Source organism: Oreochromis niloticus, linkage group LG6, assembly GCF_001858045.2.
Source record: "Oreochromis niloticus isolate F11D_XX linkage group LG6, O_niloticus_UMD_NMBU, whole genome shotgun sequence".
Classification (NCBI taxonomy): Eukaryota; Metazoa; Chordata; class Actinopteri; order Cichliformes; family Cichlidae; genus Oreochromis; species Oreochromis niloticus.
In genome coordinates, this window is record NC_031971.2 from 41,861,618 (window position 1) to 41,881,937 (window position 20,320).

Below are 20,320 nucleotides of genomic sequence, written 5' to 3' on the forward strand. Positions count from 1 at the left end.
TTAGAGCACGTGTCATAAAAACTAAAACACGGATATTTAACAGGATGTGTCATCGTTTATCTAGCAAATGTTTTTATCCTCATTAAAACATGTTTGTGTTCGGGACTCATGTCAGAAACTAATGTGGCCTCTTAATCAGTAATAACAATAATAATAGTAACAATAGCTATATTAGTAGTAATAATAAATAACAGTTATTATTATTGTTGTTATTACTGTCTGTGGAATAAAGAGCCTTCGATTCGGATCAACTGAAGCTGCTGCTGCTCTCTGCGGCCTGCAGGGGGCGCTCTGCAGGCGGACCCGAAGCCCAGAATCAGACCCGAACCCTCTGAGCGGGGGGGAGGGGACAGTGCGGATTCTTTCCCGTCATCCCCTGCGGCAGCAGCAGGAGCAGCAGCCCCCTCCACCTCCTCTGTGCTCTCCGGTCTGCGGACTCTTCCTCACCTCCGCTGAAGTTTGGAGCGTCGCTCCGACCCTGAGCAGGTAAGCAGCGTCCTGGTCTCTACTGTCTCTATTGTGTCTATTGTGTCTCTGTTGTGGCTGTGATTGGAGGGAGGCGCGCCGGAGCCTCGGCTCCTCCATAACTTCGCTCCGCGTCGGCGGGGAGCGCCTCCGGGGTCCCTCCCGGGGCTCTGGAGCCGCTCCCCGCCGCTGCACGGCCCTCGCCGCGGTGCTCCTCCGCCCGCGTGTCCGCGGCTCGTCCCCGCCAGCAGCCATTAGTAAGGATGGAGGAGAATAACGGTGCGCCATGAGAGGAGACAAACAGGCGTGGCCGCGGAGGAGGAGGAGGTGAGGAGTGTCTGCGTCCCGGACAATAACAGCTCCTTTCAGCGGGAGCTCCGCGGGACCGAGGCGGCGGGAGGCCCAGAAACCGGACACAGCTCCTCAGGGTTCCCGTCAGGTTCTCCTCAGCGGGACCGGTTCTGTTTGTGTTGCCTCTCACACTCACTCACACACACACACACACACACGTGTAAATAAAACACCACAACGTTCCCCAAACCTTCAAAGAACGTTCTTCAACCCAAACCGCAACATTAAAGATCATCTGGAAACACTCTCGTTCTCAACCCAGCGTTCCCAAACCGTTTGTCAGGGTCACAGTTCCCTTATAGGTATGTCCATGAAATGTTCCCTAAAGGTTCCCCTCTAACAGGAAGCCAGTGCACCAGCAGTATTTGGTTGTGTGAACGTTTTGACAGTGTTTTTCTGACGTTAGGAGCATCCCAACACTGCAGAGCTGGGATCCAGCATCCCATAAATTTGTTTAGGACATGTTCTTTAAGGTCCCTGTGTGGTTGGAGTTACCTCCACTTTCCCTGAAAGCTCCTCCATAAAGGAAAATGTCCTGGTTTAGAAATTAGAGCCGGCTGTGTTTATGTGAACAAACTCATTTAAAACGACAGGAGCAACCAGTGTTCCCGTAACGCTCCGCTTCCTTTCCCTGAACGTTGCCTGAATGTTCTAATGGTTGCACCTTTTATAAGTGGAACTAATGAGACAGGAAGTGATGGATGGCGTTCTCGGGGTTCTGGTTTAAATATTCATGTGGTTTGTTTTCAGCTGATCGATCAGCTGATCGTTTAGGGAATGTTCTTCGAACGTAAACAGAACCTTCGGTGAGGCGTTCCTGGCCGGTTTACTAACCTTCTGTAAAGGTTCTGGTTAGTTTACTGATAACGCTGCTGTAATGTTCCTTAAAGGTTCCTGGAACTTCAGTTCTCTGGTGGTTCTGTTCTCCCCCCACAAACCACAGAACCGGTTGGTTGTGCAGAGTGAAGACTTTACTGCCCGATGAAGCTCTGTGAAGACTTCCGGCGTGTTTGTTGTTCACTCTCGCCGTAGAAAGGCCGGTGTGTCGGACTCAGAGTCTGATGGATGTTTGTGTGCGCCTGCTGAGAGCGGCGAGCTGTTTCCTGTTGCTGGGCGGGGTCGGCGCTCCAGGAAATGAGACTGTTTGTGTGCTGAGTAAATCCAATAACTCCTCCCTGCTCGTGCGCAGCGGCGAGCTCACTCTTCTTCTTCATCTGCAGCACAAACACACCTGCAGACGCCAGTGAGGTGAAGCGTGGCCTCCTCAGTGTTCTGTGATCACTTTGACTTCAGCTCGCCGCGACCTCGTGCGTCACCCAGTGATCTGTGTCAGACCTGAGCAGGTGAGGGATTCCTCCTCCTCCATCTCCTCGGCACTGAGGAGAAACAGGAAGCTTACGTATAAAAACCATTTTAATAAATGACGACTGATCACAAATACACGCGCTGTAACGGCTGATCGGCGCGTCTCCATGTTGGCGTCCGCGCCGTGGTTGAATCAAGTTTTCGGGCTCTGCTGCACCTGCGAAGCCCACTCGGGGCAGCACTGAGTCAGACGCTCGGTTGGCAGACTCTTCTGTTATTTTAGGTCGTCACTCCTCTGTCGTCATGTGATCTGAGCTCTCGTAGTAAAAAAACAGAGGAGGAGGAGCTAAAATGTGGAGACGCTCTTGACACTTTCTTGGGCCGAGCGGCTTCGCGGTGTGAGCCAGGTGCTGCCTCAGGCTACGTCCACACTAATGCGTTTTCGTATTGTCTTCTCTGCGTTTTGGCCTCCCGTCCACACTGAGACGGCGCTTTCCTCAAGGAAAAACGCAGCGTTTTGAAAACGCATACATTTCAAAGCGCAGCTGTCCTGTCGCAGTGTGGACACACGAAAACGCAGACTTTCTAAAACAATGACGTATTTTAGTCATGTGATGCAGTCGTGACCAAATAAACTAAGATAGCGCAGAGCGTTATACAGCATTGTTTTGTTTGACAGCCCTAAAAAAGATTAATATCAGTCTGTACGTGCTCCAGACAGCTTTTCTTCAAATTCTTTAATTCTCACTCGCTTTTGCGCACACGCAGGACTGGAACGTAAGTGTTTTCGGCCGTTTCAATGTGGACGCACAACTCTGTGAAAACGACTGAAAACGCTAGTGTGGACGCGGAGCGTTTTCAGATGAAAACGCCGTTTTCAAATCTATCCGGGCTCGTGTGGACGTAGCCTCAGACAGGTGACACACACCTGTCGCTGCCATGGAGGGCCCCACGGGGCAGAAGGACAGGCGCGGTGTGTCCACAGCTGTGCCTGTCAGGGGTGTGTGTGTGTGTGTGTGTGTGTGTGTGTGTGTGTGAGAGACACACACACACACACACGTTTTTATCCTCAGCTGCTTCTTCTTCTGTGCCTGTTTGTGTAACAGCAGCTGTGTTTCTTCTTCCCTGGTCTTTAACATATGACTCTTTGTCCTCGTCCCCGCCATGTGGGATGATTATTGACGCTACAGATGCAGAGCTGCCCCTGACCTCTGACCTCTGCGATCAGACTCTCAGGCTGGGCTGTTTCAGGAAGTCGGGTCCATTAGCATCCCTCGGGACTTCCTCTGAGTGCTGTAATGGCTGCTGCCGCTGCTAAGGCCTACATCTCTGATTCCATTTGGTCTGGTCAGCTGACTCAGGCAGCCAATGGGAGCAGGGCACACACAGACTCATCGACCGACTGCATTACCCACAATCCTCTGCTGCTGAGTGTTTAGTGTTTGACTACATAAAAGGCGTGTTCCGAAAGTTTCTCTGGAAGGTTCCTCACTGAGAGACGTGACCATGATCGGAGCTGTTCCACCTCCCCAAACACCAAGGAAAGGAGCTTCAGTGCTTCCTTTAGAGTAGGAAACACCGAAGCATCCTTGAGGAAAGGAGAGGAGAAAACGCCGTCCCATAACTCACAGCGCCCGTTCATGAAAACTGTCGACATAATAACCGAAACAGAGCAGCTGATGTTCATACACAAGCTGCTGATGTATTTATAGTGTTACAGTGCAAACTGTGTGTGACAGAGTTTAAAATTCTCTCCTGGGAGTGAAACAAACACGTGCATAAGGCCCAAAGTGCTGCTGTTCACAGCTGTCAGCACAGACTCTGTGTTTGTGCTCTGTGACGGCAGCAAATCGGACCCTAAATGTTCCTCCGGCTTTAAAATTCCCGCCTCTGTGGTGCAGGATATTTACACAGGCTGTTCTCGTTTATATGACCTCCACCAAACAACAGAACACGCTGGGACAGAGTAAGATGCGCGTTCTGTAGTCCGTCTGCTCATTGTAGTTTCAACACGGCGGACACAGCCTCACACCGTTAAGGAGAGAGAGTGTGAGGTCGTTCCAGTCCTCAGCAGGAAGTGAGGAAAGGAGACAGGAGGTACCTTTGGAACACACCCCATTTGAATGATTCAGATACAACCAGCTGATGTCGGGTGGTGGTTTGTTTACAGGCGGGGCTTTTTCAGCTCACCAAGCAGGCGAAGGCTGGGTTACAGCTCCCCCGGTGGCCGAGCCGGGAGAACAGCAGTACACTTCCAGACCTGCTGGGAGGGTGTGACGTGTTTCAGAGTGCAACATAAAAATGATTCGAGCCGATTGCAGCAGGAAGCCGAGCCGAGTGCCGGACAAACAGATGATTTTAGCCCCGAAGAAAAACAGTAAAAGCTACACATGAAAAATAACATCAAACAGAAGCAGGAAGAGGTGTGTGTGTGTGTGTGTGTGTGTGTGTGTGCATGTGTCAGGGCGAGAAAAGCTCAGACAAACTTCTGTTTTTAGGTCAAAGGTCGAAATGTGGGTCACAGAGAGGTCCCCGTGTGACCTCTCTGTGACCCACATTTCCTGTCTGCTCCGCAGGTTTCAGCCGGAAGGCGTCGATGTGGACGTGTCCCCGCTGACATCAAGGTGCGTCAGACGTGAAAGGTCACGATGACGACGGTGGCCGCCGAGTACGACCGCATGGAGCTGCAGCAGCAGTACAGCGGCAGCAACGACACGGTGAACAACCGCTGGGACGACGACTGGGACAACGAGAACAGCTCGGCCCGCCTCTTCGAACGCTCCCGCATCAAAGCGCTCGCAGGTAGGAGCCCGCCTGCCATCAGCACCCCTCACAGCTCAGCAGGAAGGAAGTGATGCGGTGCTTCCAGTGAACAGACAGTCTGTGGAAGCTGAAATCTGTTAGTGATTGTCGATGATCGATACGTAGAGCTGATTTACAATAAACTGTTTCATATGAATTAGAACGTTTATTAACGTTGTTATTCAACACCGCTGACGGCTTACCTGCACAGGTAAGCCGTTGATGTGTTCCTGTTGATGTGCTGCTGTGACTCAAAACATCCTGTGGAACATGTCAAAGAAACATACCTGAAACATATGAGAGCACACTTGACATTGCTCCGCCTCTGAGTGTGGTGGCTCGGGGGCACTGCGGTCAGCAGAGTCGCCTCACAGCGTGGAGGTGGTGGGTTTGAACCTCGCGGTCCTTGCTGGGTTTGCAAACACATTTAGTAATGAGTCACAAGACCGGCCTGTCACATGACTTGTTTGCAGACAAAAGTCCTTTTTACTTCTGTCTTCAGGTATTTTATTGTGAAAGGACACCTGGTGTGCTGATGTCATAACTCTGATTGCTTCACTGTGGGGCTTTTCATCAGCTGAGATGCTCGCAGGTTTATTTCCTGCAGGACCCTGCACACCAGGTGACCGAGTGATGTCAGGAGATGCTAAACCTGATTGGCTCTCAGGCTCTGTTGGTGAAATGCACTTTGGGAGACGTAGTCACAGCTTTGGATTCTGTTTGGAGACTGAGGAGCCAGTACCGGTCCTCACAAAGATAGACATGCAGGGATGTGTGTGTGTGTGTGCACAGGATGTTTGTTCCTCACTTCCTGTCCTTCGTTCAGGAATGTGAAGAAACAATGAGGGGAAACACCCCCACCTCCTCTGCCCCCACCCCTTCACACCCTAATGACATAATGCTGAGGCTGCACCGTCATTGGCCGACACGTTCCAACACACTGTAAAAAGTCTGAGCTGAAGCTGGAGTCAAACTGGGAGCCATCAGCCGAGCTGCTGGGACAGCTGGGAGTATCTGAAATCTGGAAATGAAAAGTAGTAACTTTATTTTCAGTTTTTACTCCCAGGCTGTCACCTTGGTTACACATCTGTCAACGTGTAACCAGATGTGTGCAGATGCTGGCTGGTCTTCATCTGTTCTCACGACATCATGTGACGCCTCACAGGTATCAGTGCATTCTTCTTCTCACAGGACGCACAGGTGCAGCGTTACAGCCGGACAGGTGTGTGGGAAGTCCACTCCCACTGCCAGGAGCCGATTGGTTGGTCAGCAGCTGTGAGCTCCTCCATTAAAGCAGAGGTTTGTACCTCTGATGTGTTTGGGCCACCTGCAGCGACCCCTGCTGTGTGCTGTCTGCAGGTGAAGCAGCCTTTGATTTTTTACGTGAATCCATGTGACGTTCAAGTGTTCAGCTGAAGCTGGGAAATTACAGGCATCCACTTTTTACAGTGTGTTTGGATAGGGAGCGTCTGTGTGTGTGTGTGTGTGTGTGTGTGTGTGTGTGTGTGGAGGGAAACAGGACAATCAGTCAGATCATTGAGCAGGAAAGAAGAATGAGCGGCGTGTAGCTGCAGCGAGAGCAGGGCGGAGACACACACACACACACACAGTCCCTGTCGCTTACCGTCCTGTGGCCGTCACGGCGACCTCTGGACTCTCATTCCTGCACCTCTCGCGGACACGAGGGCGTCTTCCCTCTCGCTGCGATCGCACTTCAAAGGAAGTTTTTGCTGGGTTTTTTTGAGCTGTGGCTTTTTTTTCTTGGGGTTTTGGTGAAGTTTCAGACTCTCGCCGTCCTCACGTTCAGGATCAGCTGACAGTCTGCGTTCTTCGGTTCAGTTTGTGGACTCGAGCCTGTGTTCAGCTTTTTAAAACTCCAGCGATGAGGGCAGGTGCTCCTGTCTGTCAGTAAAAACCCAAAACCTGATTCTGGGCTCTGAAACTTCTGAAACAACGGCTGAAGCGATGACCTCGCCCTCGGTGGGCTGACGTGCGGCGGCATTCGTGGTTTATGATCGGCGTCTCTAAAATCGGTCTCTTAGTCCTCAACCGTGATGGAGGAGCAGCAGCTCAGCTACAACATGCTGGAGGGTCGCTTCAAACAGTTGCAAGGTAAGGAGGAGGAGCCAGGGGTCAGAGGTCGTGGCGGCAGAGGGCGTGGGTTCGATTTCATGTAACTGGTCAGGGTGGTGGTTCCCAGTTGGGAGGCTGGGACCCTTAGGTGGGTCCTTGGAGGAACTGGATCAGGCACAGGTCGCAGAGGAACCGCGTTACAAAGCAGCAAATGCGCTGTCTGAGGGTCCTGCCTTAAAACTGCATAACACCGGCAGGGGGCGGAGTTTCACCGAAGGTTTGGATGTTCTTACCTGCAGACTCGCCGTGCAGCTCGGACCTTGCTGCGTGTCGAGGTCTTTCCTGTGTGCATGCGGATGTCTTGCAGTCTGGTTTCTTATTGGCTGCTGCACAAACGTGTCAGTATGAGTTCCTGTGTGGCGTGGAATCGCTTCAGCATGTAAATCTCACGGATGTTAAGCGGTCACATGGTGTTGCTCTGCTGCTGCCACTAGGAGGCGCTGGGACATTTACTCAGTGTTGGTGTGCAGATCTCTCCACGCCTGGACCCGGACTGGACAGAGTGCATTGGGGTTATAAGTACTTCCTGTGAACCATGTTCACGGAAACGCCGTCCTGCACAAACATGGTTTAGGAAACGTGCTGCAGGGGGCGGCGTGGAGCCAGGCTGGCAGGCTGTAGGTGTTGATGCATAAATTTTATTTGTGTGGAACAATAAACGGAGCCATCAGCCAGTCGGTTCAGTGCTCGGGTTCTAAAGCTCCGCCCACAGAGCTCATCACTGCTGTTTTAAAGCAGCTTGATTACAGGCTTACCTGGGCGTACCTGTGCGAGACAGGCAGGTGTCTGTGGGCATGTTGGGCGACCTTCGACCTGCTCCTGGTTAAAGTTTAAGTGCTCGCTTTTACTGCTGGGCTCAGTGACATCATCACAGGCTGCAGTCACACCTGCCCGGTGCACAGGTACACAGGGTTCAGTCCAACTTTCTGATGTTTCCATGGAAATGTAAGCAGCAGAGCAATGAATAATTCTGCTAATAACACAAATAATAAAACACTTTCAGAAGAGTTTAGCAAAGACACAAGCACGAGCGTGGCCCACCTGGTCCCACCTGGTCTCAGTGGTAACTAGTTTAGGCCTGCTGGCTGAAACCAGTCGCGACTGCTCTGAAACATCTCAGTGCAGATGTGAACTTGTCTTTAAGCCCACAGCAGCTCCTCAGTTCCAAACTGAAGCACCGAGCTGAGCGAGTGTGGGTCTGATAGCAGCGGTTAGCTAGTGGCACTTTTTACACTCAGTTACAATAACTCGCACTGCGTGCTAGCTAGCACGACGGAGTTTCTATACAGCTGTGTGCGCGCTAAGTTACCGATGTTGAACTTTATGACAGCCTCCCCTGTCATTCTCTCGCCTGTTGAAACTTCAGTCATGAAACTGATCAACGATCGGCTTTTCTCTCTTGTTTGTTTATCGCGCTAAACAACAGCAGCATGTTTAAGCTTGATCAGCTGTTGTTAGAATTCTTTTGATTTTAATTTCTAGTATCAGCTGATGTTTGCTGGAGCCACAGCTGTAAAAAGGGCTGGTCCAAACCAGGAGATGTCCTTACTGAATCATCAGAGCTGAACAGGTGATGGAGAAACAGGTTTACCCTTTAGGTGACATGAATGAGTTGAAGGGAAGTTATGAACTGTTTCTGAGAGACAAATAACACCAGGATCCTTTTTTGTGTAGCTGACAGCTGGTAACTGTGCAGGGGCGGATCTAGCAAAGCTTTTGCCAGGGGGCCAGGTAGGGCATTAACAGAGAAAGGTGGACACAAAGATATACTTTTCTTTCTTACTCTCATATAAAATATTTAGCTTTTATTAAATAGTTATCTGAATCTTACAACCAAAGTTTGTATAATAATACACAAGATTGGCTGTAGACCATTGTTCATCATTCAGAACACTGTGTAAAAATAACAAAAAACAAAAAGTGAATGCAAAAGTGCATAAATATTTATTTTACGTGTTTGATGTGTGTGGCGGGGCGTGGTCTGCAGTGCCGCTGCAGGGGAGGTGGACCCACGGGCGTAAAGTCTGTGCTCTCACGGCTGTTTTTTGGGTGTGTGTCAGGCTGTGAGTTGAAAAGCTACAGCCGGCTGTGTGGGTACACCAACCATGTGTGAAAAGTGGTCCATAATAGTGCTGGGCGATATATCGATTTTTAAAAAAATATCGATATATTTTTATACGAGATATAAGATGTGACAATATCCTTTATATCGATATAGTCTATGTTACGTTATAATTATAGTTGCGGAGCCGCAAGTTTGCCCCTCTTTCGTCCACTTTTGTCTCTATGCAACGTTACTCGACCTCGCCTCTCCTTCACTGAACACAACTCCCCCTCCTCCCCCATCGCTTCACCTGCAGGCAGCGACAAGATGGACACGGCAAATCTCCGTTAATGAGTTACTGCGCATCACCCCGTGCTTGGGGCTGGACGGTGTCAACGTGTTAACGAGCTAACCACGCTAACAAGCTAGCCACGCTAACGAGCTAGCCACGCTAACGCCATGCACGGCCTGAAATCCTTTCATTTTCTCAAAAGTTGACTGCGCGCCTTTTGTATGAATTCTGGTTGTGCTTGATGACCGCGAACCGATTTTATGTGATACACAGCGCTCAGCAATCTGTCAAAAAATGTTTTAGTTCGACTTTGCTAAGCTACGGAGCTGCACCGCTTGATGGATTGCCAGAGCATTACGGCTACCGAGGAGCCTCGCGGAGTGATACGTACTGTGCTTCAACGTAATATTACCGTACTGTGTGTGTATAAGGACCATAAATGGCTCCTGTTCAGAGACATGGTTACGAAGCGGATTTCAAACTCCAGGCTGTCAGTCACGCAGTAGAAGTTGGGAACAGAGCAGCTGTGAAATCTGTCTTTGTTATTATGCTCAGCGTCTGTTAGTTTACATTTTGACTGTACAATTGTGAGCTCTTTGTTATGCACAAAACAACATAGTTTTCTTTTATTTATAGAGCATCATTATTTAATAAATGCTCATAATTTATTTTTGAGTAGTTTTTTCATGTACATCTATGCTGTATGTTAATAAAAGTGCCTGTGTGACATCTGGGACACAGCTTTGACTAAGAACTCTCTTTTTGTTCTTACTTTATGGCTTTAAAAAAATATCGAGATATATATCTTATATCGCCATCCAGCTAAAAAATATCGAGATATGAATTTTTGGGTCATATCGCCCAGCTCTAGTCCATAATGTAATGCTTCAAAAGCGTGTTCATGCAAACATTGTCGGGTCTGCCGTGGTACAATGGGACTTCTGCTCATGAACCTGTGTGCACAGCGTCTGCAAATCGGCGCTGTACGAAGTCACTTCATCTTTACACAAAACTGTAAGCTGTCATCTGTGAAGCGTGAGCGGTGTTTGTTTTTACCATAGTTCATGGTGGAGAATGGCTGCTCTTCTGAGTTTTGCTCTCTGTAGCCGTATGAATGGCAAACTACACTGATTAGCAGCGGCATAGGCACACTTAAAATTTCTTCCGAAATTTTCGCTTTCTAGTTATTAGAGCTGTTGCTGTTTCCTGTCTGAGTTTAAAGCAGGTCATCTTTTCAATGCATCAGCATTCACATGCAGCGAACACACAAATACAAACAGCACGTGGGCGGGGCTTCTGTGTCTGAGAGGAGTTTGGAAACTCTGATCAGTCGCCCAGACTGAAACATGTGTGTGTTGTGCGTGCACAGATGAGCGGGAGGCGGTGCAGAAGAAGACCTTCACTAAGTGGGTGAACTCTCACCTGTCCAGAGTCTCCTGCAGGATCACCGACCTGTACATGGACCTGAGAGACGGACGCATGCTCATCAAACTGCTTGAAGTCCTCTCCGGGGAGAGACTGGTAACACACACACACACACACACACACACACACACACACACACACACACACACACAGTCCTTGCACTAAAATCAACACCAGGAGAAGAAACCCGGCCTTCACTGATCCAATCAACTGGAACTTCCTGTCCAGGCCGTCAGGATGTCTGATAGAGCGCCCTTGCTCGGCCTGTGGCTGCGAGCAGTACTGCAGCTCCTATAGAGCGAGATGAGGGAGCAGAGACACTTCTATGGGTTCAGACTGTGGTCATAAATATTTTGTACTTGTAAATCAAATGCGTATTTGTGAACTGAGTTTTGTAACCTTGTAAACCAAATATGTGAAAATTTTATTTTTGTGCATCTACAGATGAGAATTTGTGTTTGTGAAAAATATTTACACAGATGGCATTTATTCTTCCAGGACCTGAAGCTCCGTAAAGCACCCCTACAACAGCCAAACCCATCTGTTCTCTGATTGGATTGTTAAATTTGTGATTGACATGACATTGACCAATCAGCTGACAGGAAGAAAAATCGGGTCAAAATTTGTAGGTGTAAGTGGAAACTCACACACAGCCAGGGAACCTGAGCGCAGAGTTTTACAGGTAGTTTTTTGCTTTGTACCTGTAAACAGACCTTAACAAAAACATTTGTAACTCGTGCAAATATTTTTCACAAACACAAATTCTCATCTGTAGATGCACAAAAATAAAATTTTCACATATTTGGTTTACAAGGTTACAAAATATTTATGACCACAGTTTGAGCCCATATGCTTCTGAGTATGTGCAGTGAGAGTCTAGTTCCGCCCCTTTTCCCTAGCCGTCCAGATGTTTTCAGAGGACGTTTCCTGTGTGTCAGACGGCGTCACATGATGACACCTCGGCCGGTCATGTGACAAAGGTTTCTGGATGAGCTTCCCGAGGTTTTTAAAGCGATGCTTTATTTGACGTGCGATCAGAGTAAGTCCACATTCGTGCTCCTGATTACCTCCTGGAGGGTACAGCAGCTCACAGGAAGTGACCTCAGAGTTGAAGCAGGTGTGCCTGACTTCCTGTTTTCCCTCTGAAACATTAACCTGTTTCCGTTTGAGACGGTGGACTCGTTGGCCTCAAGGGAGGCTGCGGTCCAGCTGCTGCCCCTCCTCCCACTTCCTGTAGGCCAGGAATGCCTCGCCGTCCTCCCGCTCTGCCTTCAGGGCCAGGAAGACAAGACAGTGTCTCCACTTCCTGTTATTTTGTAGACGTCAGTGGGAACCAGACACATATCCCTGCTTCAGTGTGTGATTACTGCAGTTAATGATTTTGGAAGGTCACACTCACACACCTGTAGATCACCTGACTCTCTGCTCCGCCGCCTCCAGCCAAAGCCAACCAAAGGGCGGATGCGGATCCACTGTCTGGAGAACGTGGACAAGGCGCTGCAGTTCCTGAAGGAGCAGCGGGTTCACCTGGAGAACATGGGCTCCCACGACATCGTGGACGGAAACCACCGATTGACGCTGGGCCTCATCTGGACCATCATACTCCGCTTCCAGGTAAGCACGCGTAACAGGTGTGACCTGTTAGAGCACAAACAGAAAATGCAGAAAATTCCTGCAGGGGCACAGGTAAAAACGGCAGACAGGTGGAGGTGTTACTGTTCTTCCTCTTGCCCTCAGATTCAGGACATCAGCGTGGAGACGGAAGACAACAAAGAGAAGCGATCGGCCAAAGACGCCCTGCTGCTGTGGTGTCAGATGAAGACCGCGGGGTGAGGCTCACCTGCAGCACCTGCGTAATGCCGATGAGGCCGAGCTCAGGTTAACCTCTGCTTCCTGTCTTCTTCCTCAGATATCCCAACGTCAACATCCACAACTTCAGCACCAGCTGGAGGGACGGCATGGCCTTCAACGCCCTCATCCACAAACACAGGTAACCTCGTCGTCCAGGTGTGACGATGCGGAGAGTCGTCCGTGTGAATAAAGTTTTGTGTTTTTCTTGTTTTCAGGCCTGATTTGATCGATTTTGACAAACTGAAGAAATCCAACGCTCACTACAACCTGCAGAACGCCTTCAACCTGGCGGAGCATCACCTGGGGCTCACCAAGCTGTTGGACCCCGAGGGTAGGGACCGCACGTTTACCTGAGCAGTTCACCTGAACGGTTTGTATTTGAATCTCCTCACCTGTTTGTGCTGCAGACATCAGCGTGGACCATCCCGACGAGAAGTCCGTCATCACCTACGTGGTGACCTATTACCACTATTTCTCCAAGATGAAGGCTCTGAAGGTGGAGGGCAAACGTATCGGGAAGGTGAGTCAGCATGGTCAGATCGACCTTCGTCGTCTCCAAGACGACTGAAACCCTCCTTCAGAGGTCACGAACTCTGCTGGCCCCGCCTCATTGTCTTGGTTTTTGCTTCCAGGTTTTGGACAACGCCATAGAGACGGAGAAGATGATCGAAAAATACGAGTCTCTGGCCTCAGACCTGCTGGAGTGGATCGAACAGACCATCATCATCCTCAACAACAGGAAGTTCGCCAACTCTCTGGCGGGAGTCCAGCAGCAGCTGCAAGCCTTCAACACCTACCGCACGGTGGAAAAACCCCCCAAGTAAGAACGCTGTGCCTCGCCTTTGCTCTGCCTCCGTTAACGCTACCTGAGTACAGCTCTCACCTGGTCTCTGTCCCCATCAGGTTCACGGAGAAGGGGAACCTGGAGGTCCTTCTCTTCACCATCCAGAGCAAGATGAGAGCAAACAACCAGAAGGTGTACATGCCCCGTGAGGGGAAGCTCATCTCTGACATCAACAAGGTGGGAGCCACTCCAAAGCTGTTTACCTGTCAATCGGTTTTCGCAGAGCCTGTCCGCCGCTCGCTCAGCAGAACGCAGACTCAGTATGTTTAGTCTCCTGTGAACCTGAGTTACACTTTTGAAGACGTCATTTGCACCAGTGCAGCTGAATCCCAGCAGGGCTGTGGTTCAGCTGCTCGCGTCGAGCGCCCGTAGTTGGTTTGGCTTCTCAAAATGATCGATTCGAGAGTGACGGCTGAGAGTTTTATCAGTACATGAGTTAACCTGATCACAGGAGGAAGTCACTTTCTGATCGTGTTAGCTGAAAACTGTGTGTCTGGTGTCCAGAGCATTGAAATAAGAGCCTTCGTCTGACACCCTGCAGAGTACGGTTCCTACATGGTGCAGAACAACATGACAGGAGGACGTCAGAGTCGTTCATAAGAACCAGAATGTGCTGTTTGTGAAGGGAGAGGACCTGTGCATGAAACGTTTTTGGCAGTTTGTTAGAAAAACATGAAACAGTTTTCAGCTGTGAGCGTTTCTGTTGGTCGGTCCAGGTAACTCAGTCCTAACCTCGGAGTGTTTTTATCTGCGTTTGGAGCCGGCGGTCCTGAGGCCGGGTTTGAGTCTTCTCCCGGTCTCGAACCGTGAAGCCGCTTTGGTTACATGAAATGTGCTTTTGTTCCAGAAACACAACGTTTCTAAGACGGCGTGGACTCGTGTACAGAGGGATGTTTGCTGCGATGTTAAACTCTCAGTGTTTCCTCATGCTGAACTAAAGAAAACGTTAAAACGACTCCTACAGACACTAGATTGTATTTACACGCTGTAAATGCTGCTGCTGCATGTGATACTGACAGGCCTGGGAGCGGCTGGAGAAGGCGGAGCACGAGCGCGAGCTGGCTCTCAGGATGGAGCTGATTCGTCAGGAGAAGCTGGAACAGTTGGCCAGGCGCTTTGATCGAAAGGCGGCCATGAGAGAGACCTGGCTCAGCGAAAATCAGAGGCTGGTGTCACAGGTAGGAGGACGCAGCAAATCATGTGACCTGCCCACGTTTCTTCACTCGTGATCTCATGACACGCTGCCGTCTCTTCTCGGTCTCCAGGATAACTTTGGCTTCGACCTTCAGGCCGTCGAGGCCGCCACCAAGAAGCACGAGGCGATCGAAACGGACATCGCTGCGTACGAGGAGCGTGTCCAAGCTGTGGTTGCTGTGGCGAAGGAGCTTGAGGTGGAGCGCTACCATGACATCAAACGCATCACAGCCCGGAAGGACAACGTTATTCGTCTGTGGGAATATCTGCTGGAGCTGCTGAAGGCCCGCAGGCAGCGGCTGGAGATGAACCTGGGCCTGCAGAGGGTCTTTCAGGAGATGCTCTACATCATGGACTGGATGGACGAGATGAAGGTACCCAAACACAGCCCTCGGGGCGGGACACAGAGAAGGTGTTTGAGCACAAACATGATCGACCGTCTGCTTTTGGGTTCTAGATGTTGCTGCTGTCTCAGGATTATGGGAAGCATCTGCTGGGGGTGGAGGACCTGCTCCAGAAACACGCCTTGGTGGAGGCAGACATTGCCATCCAGGCCGACAGGGTGAAGGCGGTCACCACCAACGCCAACAAGCACTCTGCCAGCAACAGCGGTGAGCAGCGGGGGCCTTTCCTCTCCTCCGAGTTTGATTTGAACTCGAGTATTTTTATTCATTTAATAACGAGGAGTCTTGTTCCTCCGATAGGTGTACTTTTAAATTTTCCCTTCCTTCCTGTCCAGGCTACAAGCCCTGTGACCCTCAGGTCATCCAGGACCGGGTGGCCCACCTTGAGTTCTGCTACCAGGAGCTGACTCAGCTCGCCGCAGAGCGACGTGCCCGTCTGGAGGAGTCTCGCCGTCTCTGGAAGTTTTTCTGGGAGATGGCGGAGGAGGAAGGCTGGATCCGTGAGAAGGAGCAGATCCTGTCCTCTTTGGAGCACGGTAAGGACCTGACGGGGGCGCTGCGTCTCCTCAGCCAGCAACGTGCCCTGGAGGACGAGATGAGCGGCCGTGCCGGCCACCTGCAGCACACCATTGCGGAGGGCCAGGCCATGGTGAAGGCGGGACACTTCGGTGCCACGAAGATACAAGAGCGAATTTCCGACCTGCAGGCTCAGTGGGCAGCGCTGGAGCAGCTGGCAGCGGTGAGGAAGAAAAGGCTGGAGGAGGCTCTGGCCCTCCACCAGTTCCAGGCTGATGCTGATGACGTAGATGCCTGGATGCTGGACGCCCTGCGCATCGTCTCCAGCGGGGAAACCGGCCACGATGAGTTCTCCACCCAGGCGTTGGCCAGGAAGCACAAAGATGCAGCGGCAGAGGTGGCAAGCTACAGACCGGTAATTGACTCACTCCACGAGCAGGTTGCCTGTCTGCCAAAAGAGGAGGCGGAGTCAGAGGAGGTCCGTGGTCGGCTGACCGGTATCGAGGAGCGCTACAAGGAGGTCGCCGACCTCACCAAGCTAAGGAAGCAGGCGCTTCAGGACGCTTTGGCCCTCTACAAAATGTTCAGCGAGGCCGATGCCTGTGAAGTTTGGATCGATGAGAAGGAGCAGTGGCTGAACAGCATGGAGATCCCGGAAAAACTGGAGGACCTGGAGGTCATACAGCACAGGTAGGATTTTAGTTATACAGCGCTGCCTCAGAACAAACTGAAGGCTCTGCCTCCCATTCTACTTTTAAATACTCTAGGAACAACAAGTAGGCCTGCAGTGTGAGAGCGAAGTGCTCTAATAGGGTGATATGGTACTACAAGGTCATTAAGATAAGATGGGCCTGATTATTTAAGACCTTGTATGTGAGGAGCAGGATTTTGAATTCAATTCTGGATTTAACAGGAAGCCAATGAAGGGAAGCCAAAACAGGAGAAATCTGCTCTCTCTTTCTAGTCCCTGTCAGGACTCTTGCTGCAGCATTTTGGATTAACTGAAGGCTTTTCAGGGAGTTTTTAGGACATCCTGATAATAATGAATTACAGTAGTCCAGCCTGGAAGTAATAAATGCATGAACTAGTTTTTCAGCGTCACTCTGAGACAGGATATTTCTAATTTTAGAGATGTTGCACAAATGGAAGAAAGCAGTCTTACATATTTGTTTAATATGTGCGTTGAAGGACATGTCCTGGTCAAAAATGACTCCAAGGTTCCTCACAGTGTTACTGGAGGCCAAGGTAATGCCATCCAGAGTAAGAATCTGCTTAGATACCATATTTCTAAGATTTTCAGGGCCGAGTACAATAACCTCAGTTTGATCTGAATTAAGAAGCAGAAAGTTAGCGGCCATCCAGGTCTTTATGTCTTTAAGACATTCCTGCAGTTTAACTAATTGGTGTGTGTTACCTGGCTTCATGGATAGATAGAGCTGCGTGTCATCTGCATAGCAGTGAAAATGTATGCTATGTCTTCTAATGATGCTGCCTAAGGGAAGCATGTATAATGTAAACAGAATTGGTCCTAGCACTGAACCCTGTGGAACTCCATAATTGACCTTAGTGTGTGAAGAGGACTCTCCATTTACATGTACAAATTGGAGTCTATTAGATAGATATGATACAAATGTACTGTGATACACTGTAACACGTGCACTGAAGCATGATGTGTTCTGGCAGGTTTGAGAGTCTTGAGCCGGAGATGAACAACCAGGCGTCTCGTGTCGCTGTGGTGAACCAGATCGCCAGGCAGCTGATGCACAGTGGTCACCCGAGTGAGAAGGACATTAAGATCCAGCAGGACAAACTCAATAACAGGTATGACCCGACCATCAGGTAGAGATTCCTACCAAAGAATAACAAAATCAAAAATATCGACCTGTGAGAGTCAGGTGTGGAAACTGACTTGAGACAGGACTGCCATGATAATCCTCTTCTCTGCCTCCAGGTGGAGCCTGTTTCGTGAGCTTGTGGACCGGAAGAAGGAGTCCCTGAACTCAGCTCTGGGTGTGCAGAACTACCACCTCGACTGCAACGAGACCAAGTCCTGGATCAAAGAGAAGACCAAAGTCATTGAGTCTACCCAGGAGCTGGGCAATGACCTCACAGGGGTCATGGCCCTGCAGCGCAAACTGACCGGCATGGAGCGTGACCTGGCCGCCATCGAGGACAAGCTAAGTGAAATGCACGGCGAAGCCCAGAGGCTGGCAGAAGAGCACCCCGATCAGGCCAACGCCATTACGTGCCGTCTGGCCGAGATCACGGCCGTGTGGGAGGAAATGAAGAACACGCTAAAGAACCGAGAGGAGTCTCTGGGTGAAGCCAGAAAACTGCAGCAGTTCTTACGTGAGCTGGACGACTTCCAGTCGTGGTTATCTCGCACTCAGACCGCCATCGCCTCAGAGGACATGCCCAACACGCTTGCCGAAGCGGAGAAGTTGATGGCCCAACATGAAGGCATCAAGAATGAGATCCAAAACTACGAGGAGGACTATCAGAAGATGCGGGACATGGGCGAGATGGTGACACAGGACCAGACGGACGCTCAGTACATGTTCCTGCGACAACGGCTGCAGGCGCTCGACACCGGCTGGAACGAACTGCACAAGATGTGGGAGAATCGGCAGAACCTGCTGTCGCAGTCCCACGCCTACCAGCTGTTCCTTCGGGACACCAAGCAGGCCGAGGCTTTCCTCAACAATCAGGTAAATGCCCGATTAACACCTCCTCCCCTTCCTGCTCCTGCCTGTGCTTTAAAAATCCGCCATTTCTCTGTGTCTGCCCCGCAGGAGTACGTCCTGGCTCACACCGAGATGCCCACGACCCTGGAGGGGGCCGAGGCTGCCATCAAGAAGCAAGAGGACTTCATGACCACGATGGACGCCAACGAGGACAAGATTAACGGCGTGGTTGAGGCCGGTAGGCGGTTGGCCAGCGACGGGAACATCAACGCCGATCGAATCCATGAGAAAGTCACCTCCATCGACGACAGGTAGGCCAAAGCTTCACAGCATGTTCGTTCGCTGCAGAAGAACCTTTCACCTGTTCTCCTCAGAAGGTCTGGAAAGACCGTCAGCCTTTCCAGTTGTGCAGGATCCGTCAGTTTGATGAAGCGAACAAATGTGTGATCTTCCCATTTTGTCACTCATCCAAGTGACTTCTTCAGTCTGGAGTCAGTCTTCAGGAGAAAGTTTTCACTGAAGGCGCCAGATGAACAGAATCAACTTTTTTGGACTAATGAGAAAGCAGCTGTGGAACATAAACATCAGCACGTCAAACCATAGCTGTCACTGAGACCCTGTGACCCTGTGACCCCGTGACCCTGTGACCCGGCTCCGGCTGCTGTTTCTGGATCTCTAAATGTTGGGTTTTGGTGAGTGTGTGAAGGTCGGTCTTATCTGGGTTTTTTGTTGTGTTTCAGGCACAAGAAGAACAGGGAGGCTGCGGTGGAGCTGCTGATGAGGTTGAAGGACAACCGAGACCTGCAGAAATTCCTGCAAGACTGCCAGGAGGTCAGTCTCTGATACGAAGCTGTGCTTTAGACACCGAAGCCAAAATGCACTCGCTGAAGCAGGGGCGTCGTCCACAAGCGCAGCGCTGTGGTTCAGACGGCGTCCTGTGATGTCATTGCCTGCGTTACACTGTGTTCTCTTCTGTTTGCTGCAGCTGTCTCTGTGGATCAATGAGAAGATGCTCACGGCTCAGGACATGAGCTACGACGAGGCCAGAAACCTGCACAGCAAGTGGCTGAAGCATCAGGCCTTCATGGCCGAGCTGCAGTCCAACAAAGAGTGGCTGGACAAGATCGAGAAGGTAATGCCACTTGTCTGAGCAGAGCAGCCAATCAGCAGTCACTCCACTCACACAAAAGATAAACGAGAGCATGCACGACTCACGAGCTGCACCTTTATGCTCGTGTTTGCCTCAGGCAGATGTTCTTTGAGCTCGCTGCGAGAGAAGCTACTAAAACACACGCTAATGCTTGACCGACGGTCCAAAACTGAGCCTAAAATATACAAATTAAACATTTCATCATATACATGAGACCCACAGTGACCTTTAACCTGACCCAAGTGTCTCCTGACCTCAGGATGGCATGCTCCTGGTGTCGGAGAAGCCGGAAACTGAAGCGGTGGTGAAGGAGAAGCTGTCGGCGCTCCACACCATGTGGGAGGAGCTCGAGTCCACCACGCAGACCAAAGCTCAGTGTCTGTTCGATGCCAACAAGGCCGAGCTGTTCACTCAGAGCTGCGCCGACCTCGACAAGTGGTTGGCCGGCCTCGAGGGCCAGATCCAGTCCGACGACTACGGCAAAGACCTGACGTCCGTCAACATCCTGCTGAAAAAGCAGCAGGTACGTCCTGCACTCACCTGAACGCAGAACAGACAGGTGTACAACTTAATGTGAGGTTTTCTGCACTGTGAGAACCTTGAGTTTACTCATATATACAGCTATGACACCTGCAACACCACACCTGTAACATATCACAGACAGTGGCGGTCCCAACCTGTTTGGCGCCCTGGGCGAAGACTCCCTCTGCCCCCCCACCCCACCCACCCACACACACACACACACACACACACACACACACACACACAGGATTGAACATTAACATAGAACTATTGTCGAACCATACTGAATTTCACAACAGAAACACACATATGGAGAGAGAGTATGCACAGTATCCAAA

General features: G+C 50.5%; 1 protein-coding gene and 1 long non-coding RNA gene across 3 annotated transcripts in view; one reads left to right on the forward strand and one right to left on the reverse strand.

Annotated features, from left to right (window-relative positions):
- The first annotated feature begins 305 nt into the window (after positions 1-305).
- LOC100697102 (spectrin beta chain, non-erythrocytic 1) overlaps positions 306-20,320 on the forward strand; it is a 28,199-nt gene continuing 8,184 nt past the window's right edge. Inside the window, exons 1-20 of one of the 2 annotated variants that reach the window (XM_005461260.4) lie at positions 306-486; positions 4,698-4,923; positions 10,762-10,913; positions 12,258-12,431; positions 12,555-12,646; positions 12,727-12,807; positions 12,884-12,999; positions 13,076-13,188; positions 13,301-13,488; positions 13,572-13,689; positions 14,532-14,690; positions 14,778-15,080; positions 15,164-15,317; positions 15,446-16,316; positions 17,310-17,447; positions 17,578-18,334; positions 18,419-18,621; positions 19,051-19,141; positions 19,296-19,442; positions 19,720-19,983. In XM_005461260.4, the coding sequence (XP_005461317.1) occupies positions 4,770-4,923; positions 10,762-10,913; positions 12,258-12,431; positions 12,555-12,646; positions 12,727-12,807; positions 12,884-12,999; positions 13,076-13,188; positions 13,301-13,488; positions 13,572-13,689; positions 14,532-14,690; positions 14,778-15,080; positions 15,164-15,317; positions 15,446-16,316; positions 17,310-17,447; positions 17,578-18,334; positions 18,419-18,621; positions 19,051-19,141; positions 19,296-19,442; positions 19,720-19,983 (4,275 nt within the window). In that variant the 5' untranslated portion in view covers positions 306-486; positions 4,698-4,769. Of the gene's footprint in view, positions 487-4,697; positions 4,924-6,764; positions 7,036-10,761; positions 10,914-12,257; positions 12,432-12,554; positions 12,647-12,726; positions 12,808-12,883; positions 13,000-13,075; positions 13,189-13,300; positions 13,489-13,571; positions 13,690-14,531; positions 14,691-14,777; positions 15,081-15,163; positions 15,318-15,445; positions 16,317-17,309; positions 17,448-17,577; positions 18,335-18,418; positions 18,622-19,050; positions 19,142-19,295; positions 19,443-19,719; positions 19,984-20,320 lie in introns of those variants that run through there. The other variant, XM_005461261.4, reaches the window with a different exon arrangement.
- On the reverse strand, positions 1,575-6,651 carry LOC112847144 (uncharacterized). The gene is made up of 2 exons (XR_003220521.1): positions 6,548-6,651; positions 1,575-2,192 (listed from the first exon to the last, which is right to left on the reverse strand). It is a non-coding gene; the product is annotated as an uncharacterized LOC112847144 (long non-coding RNA).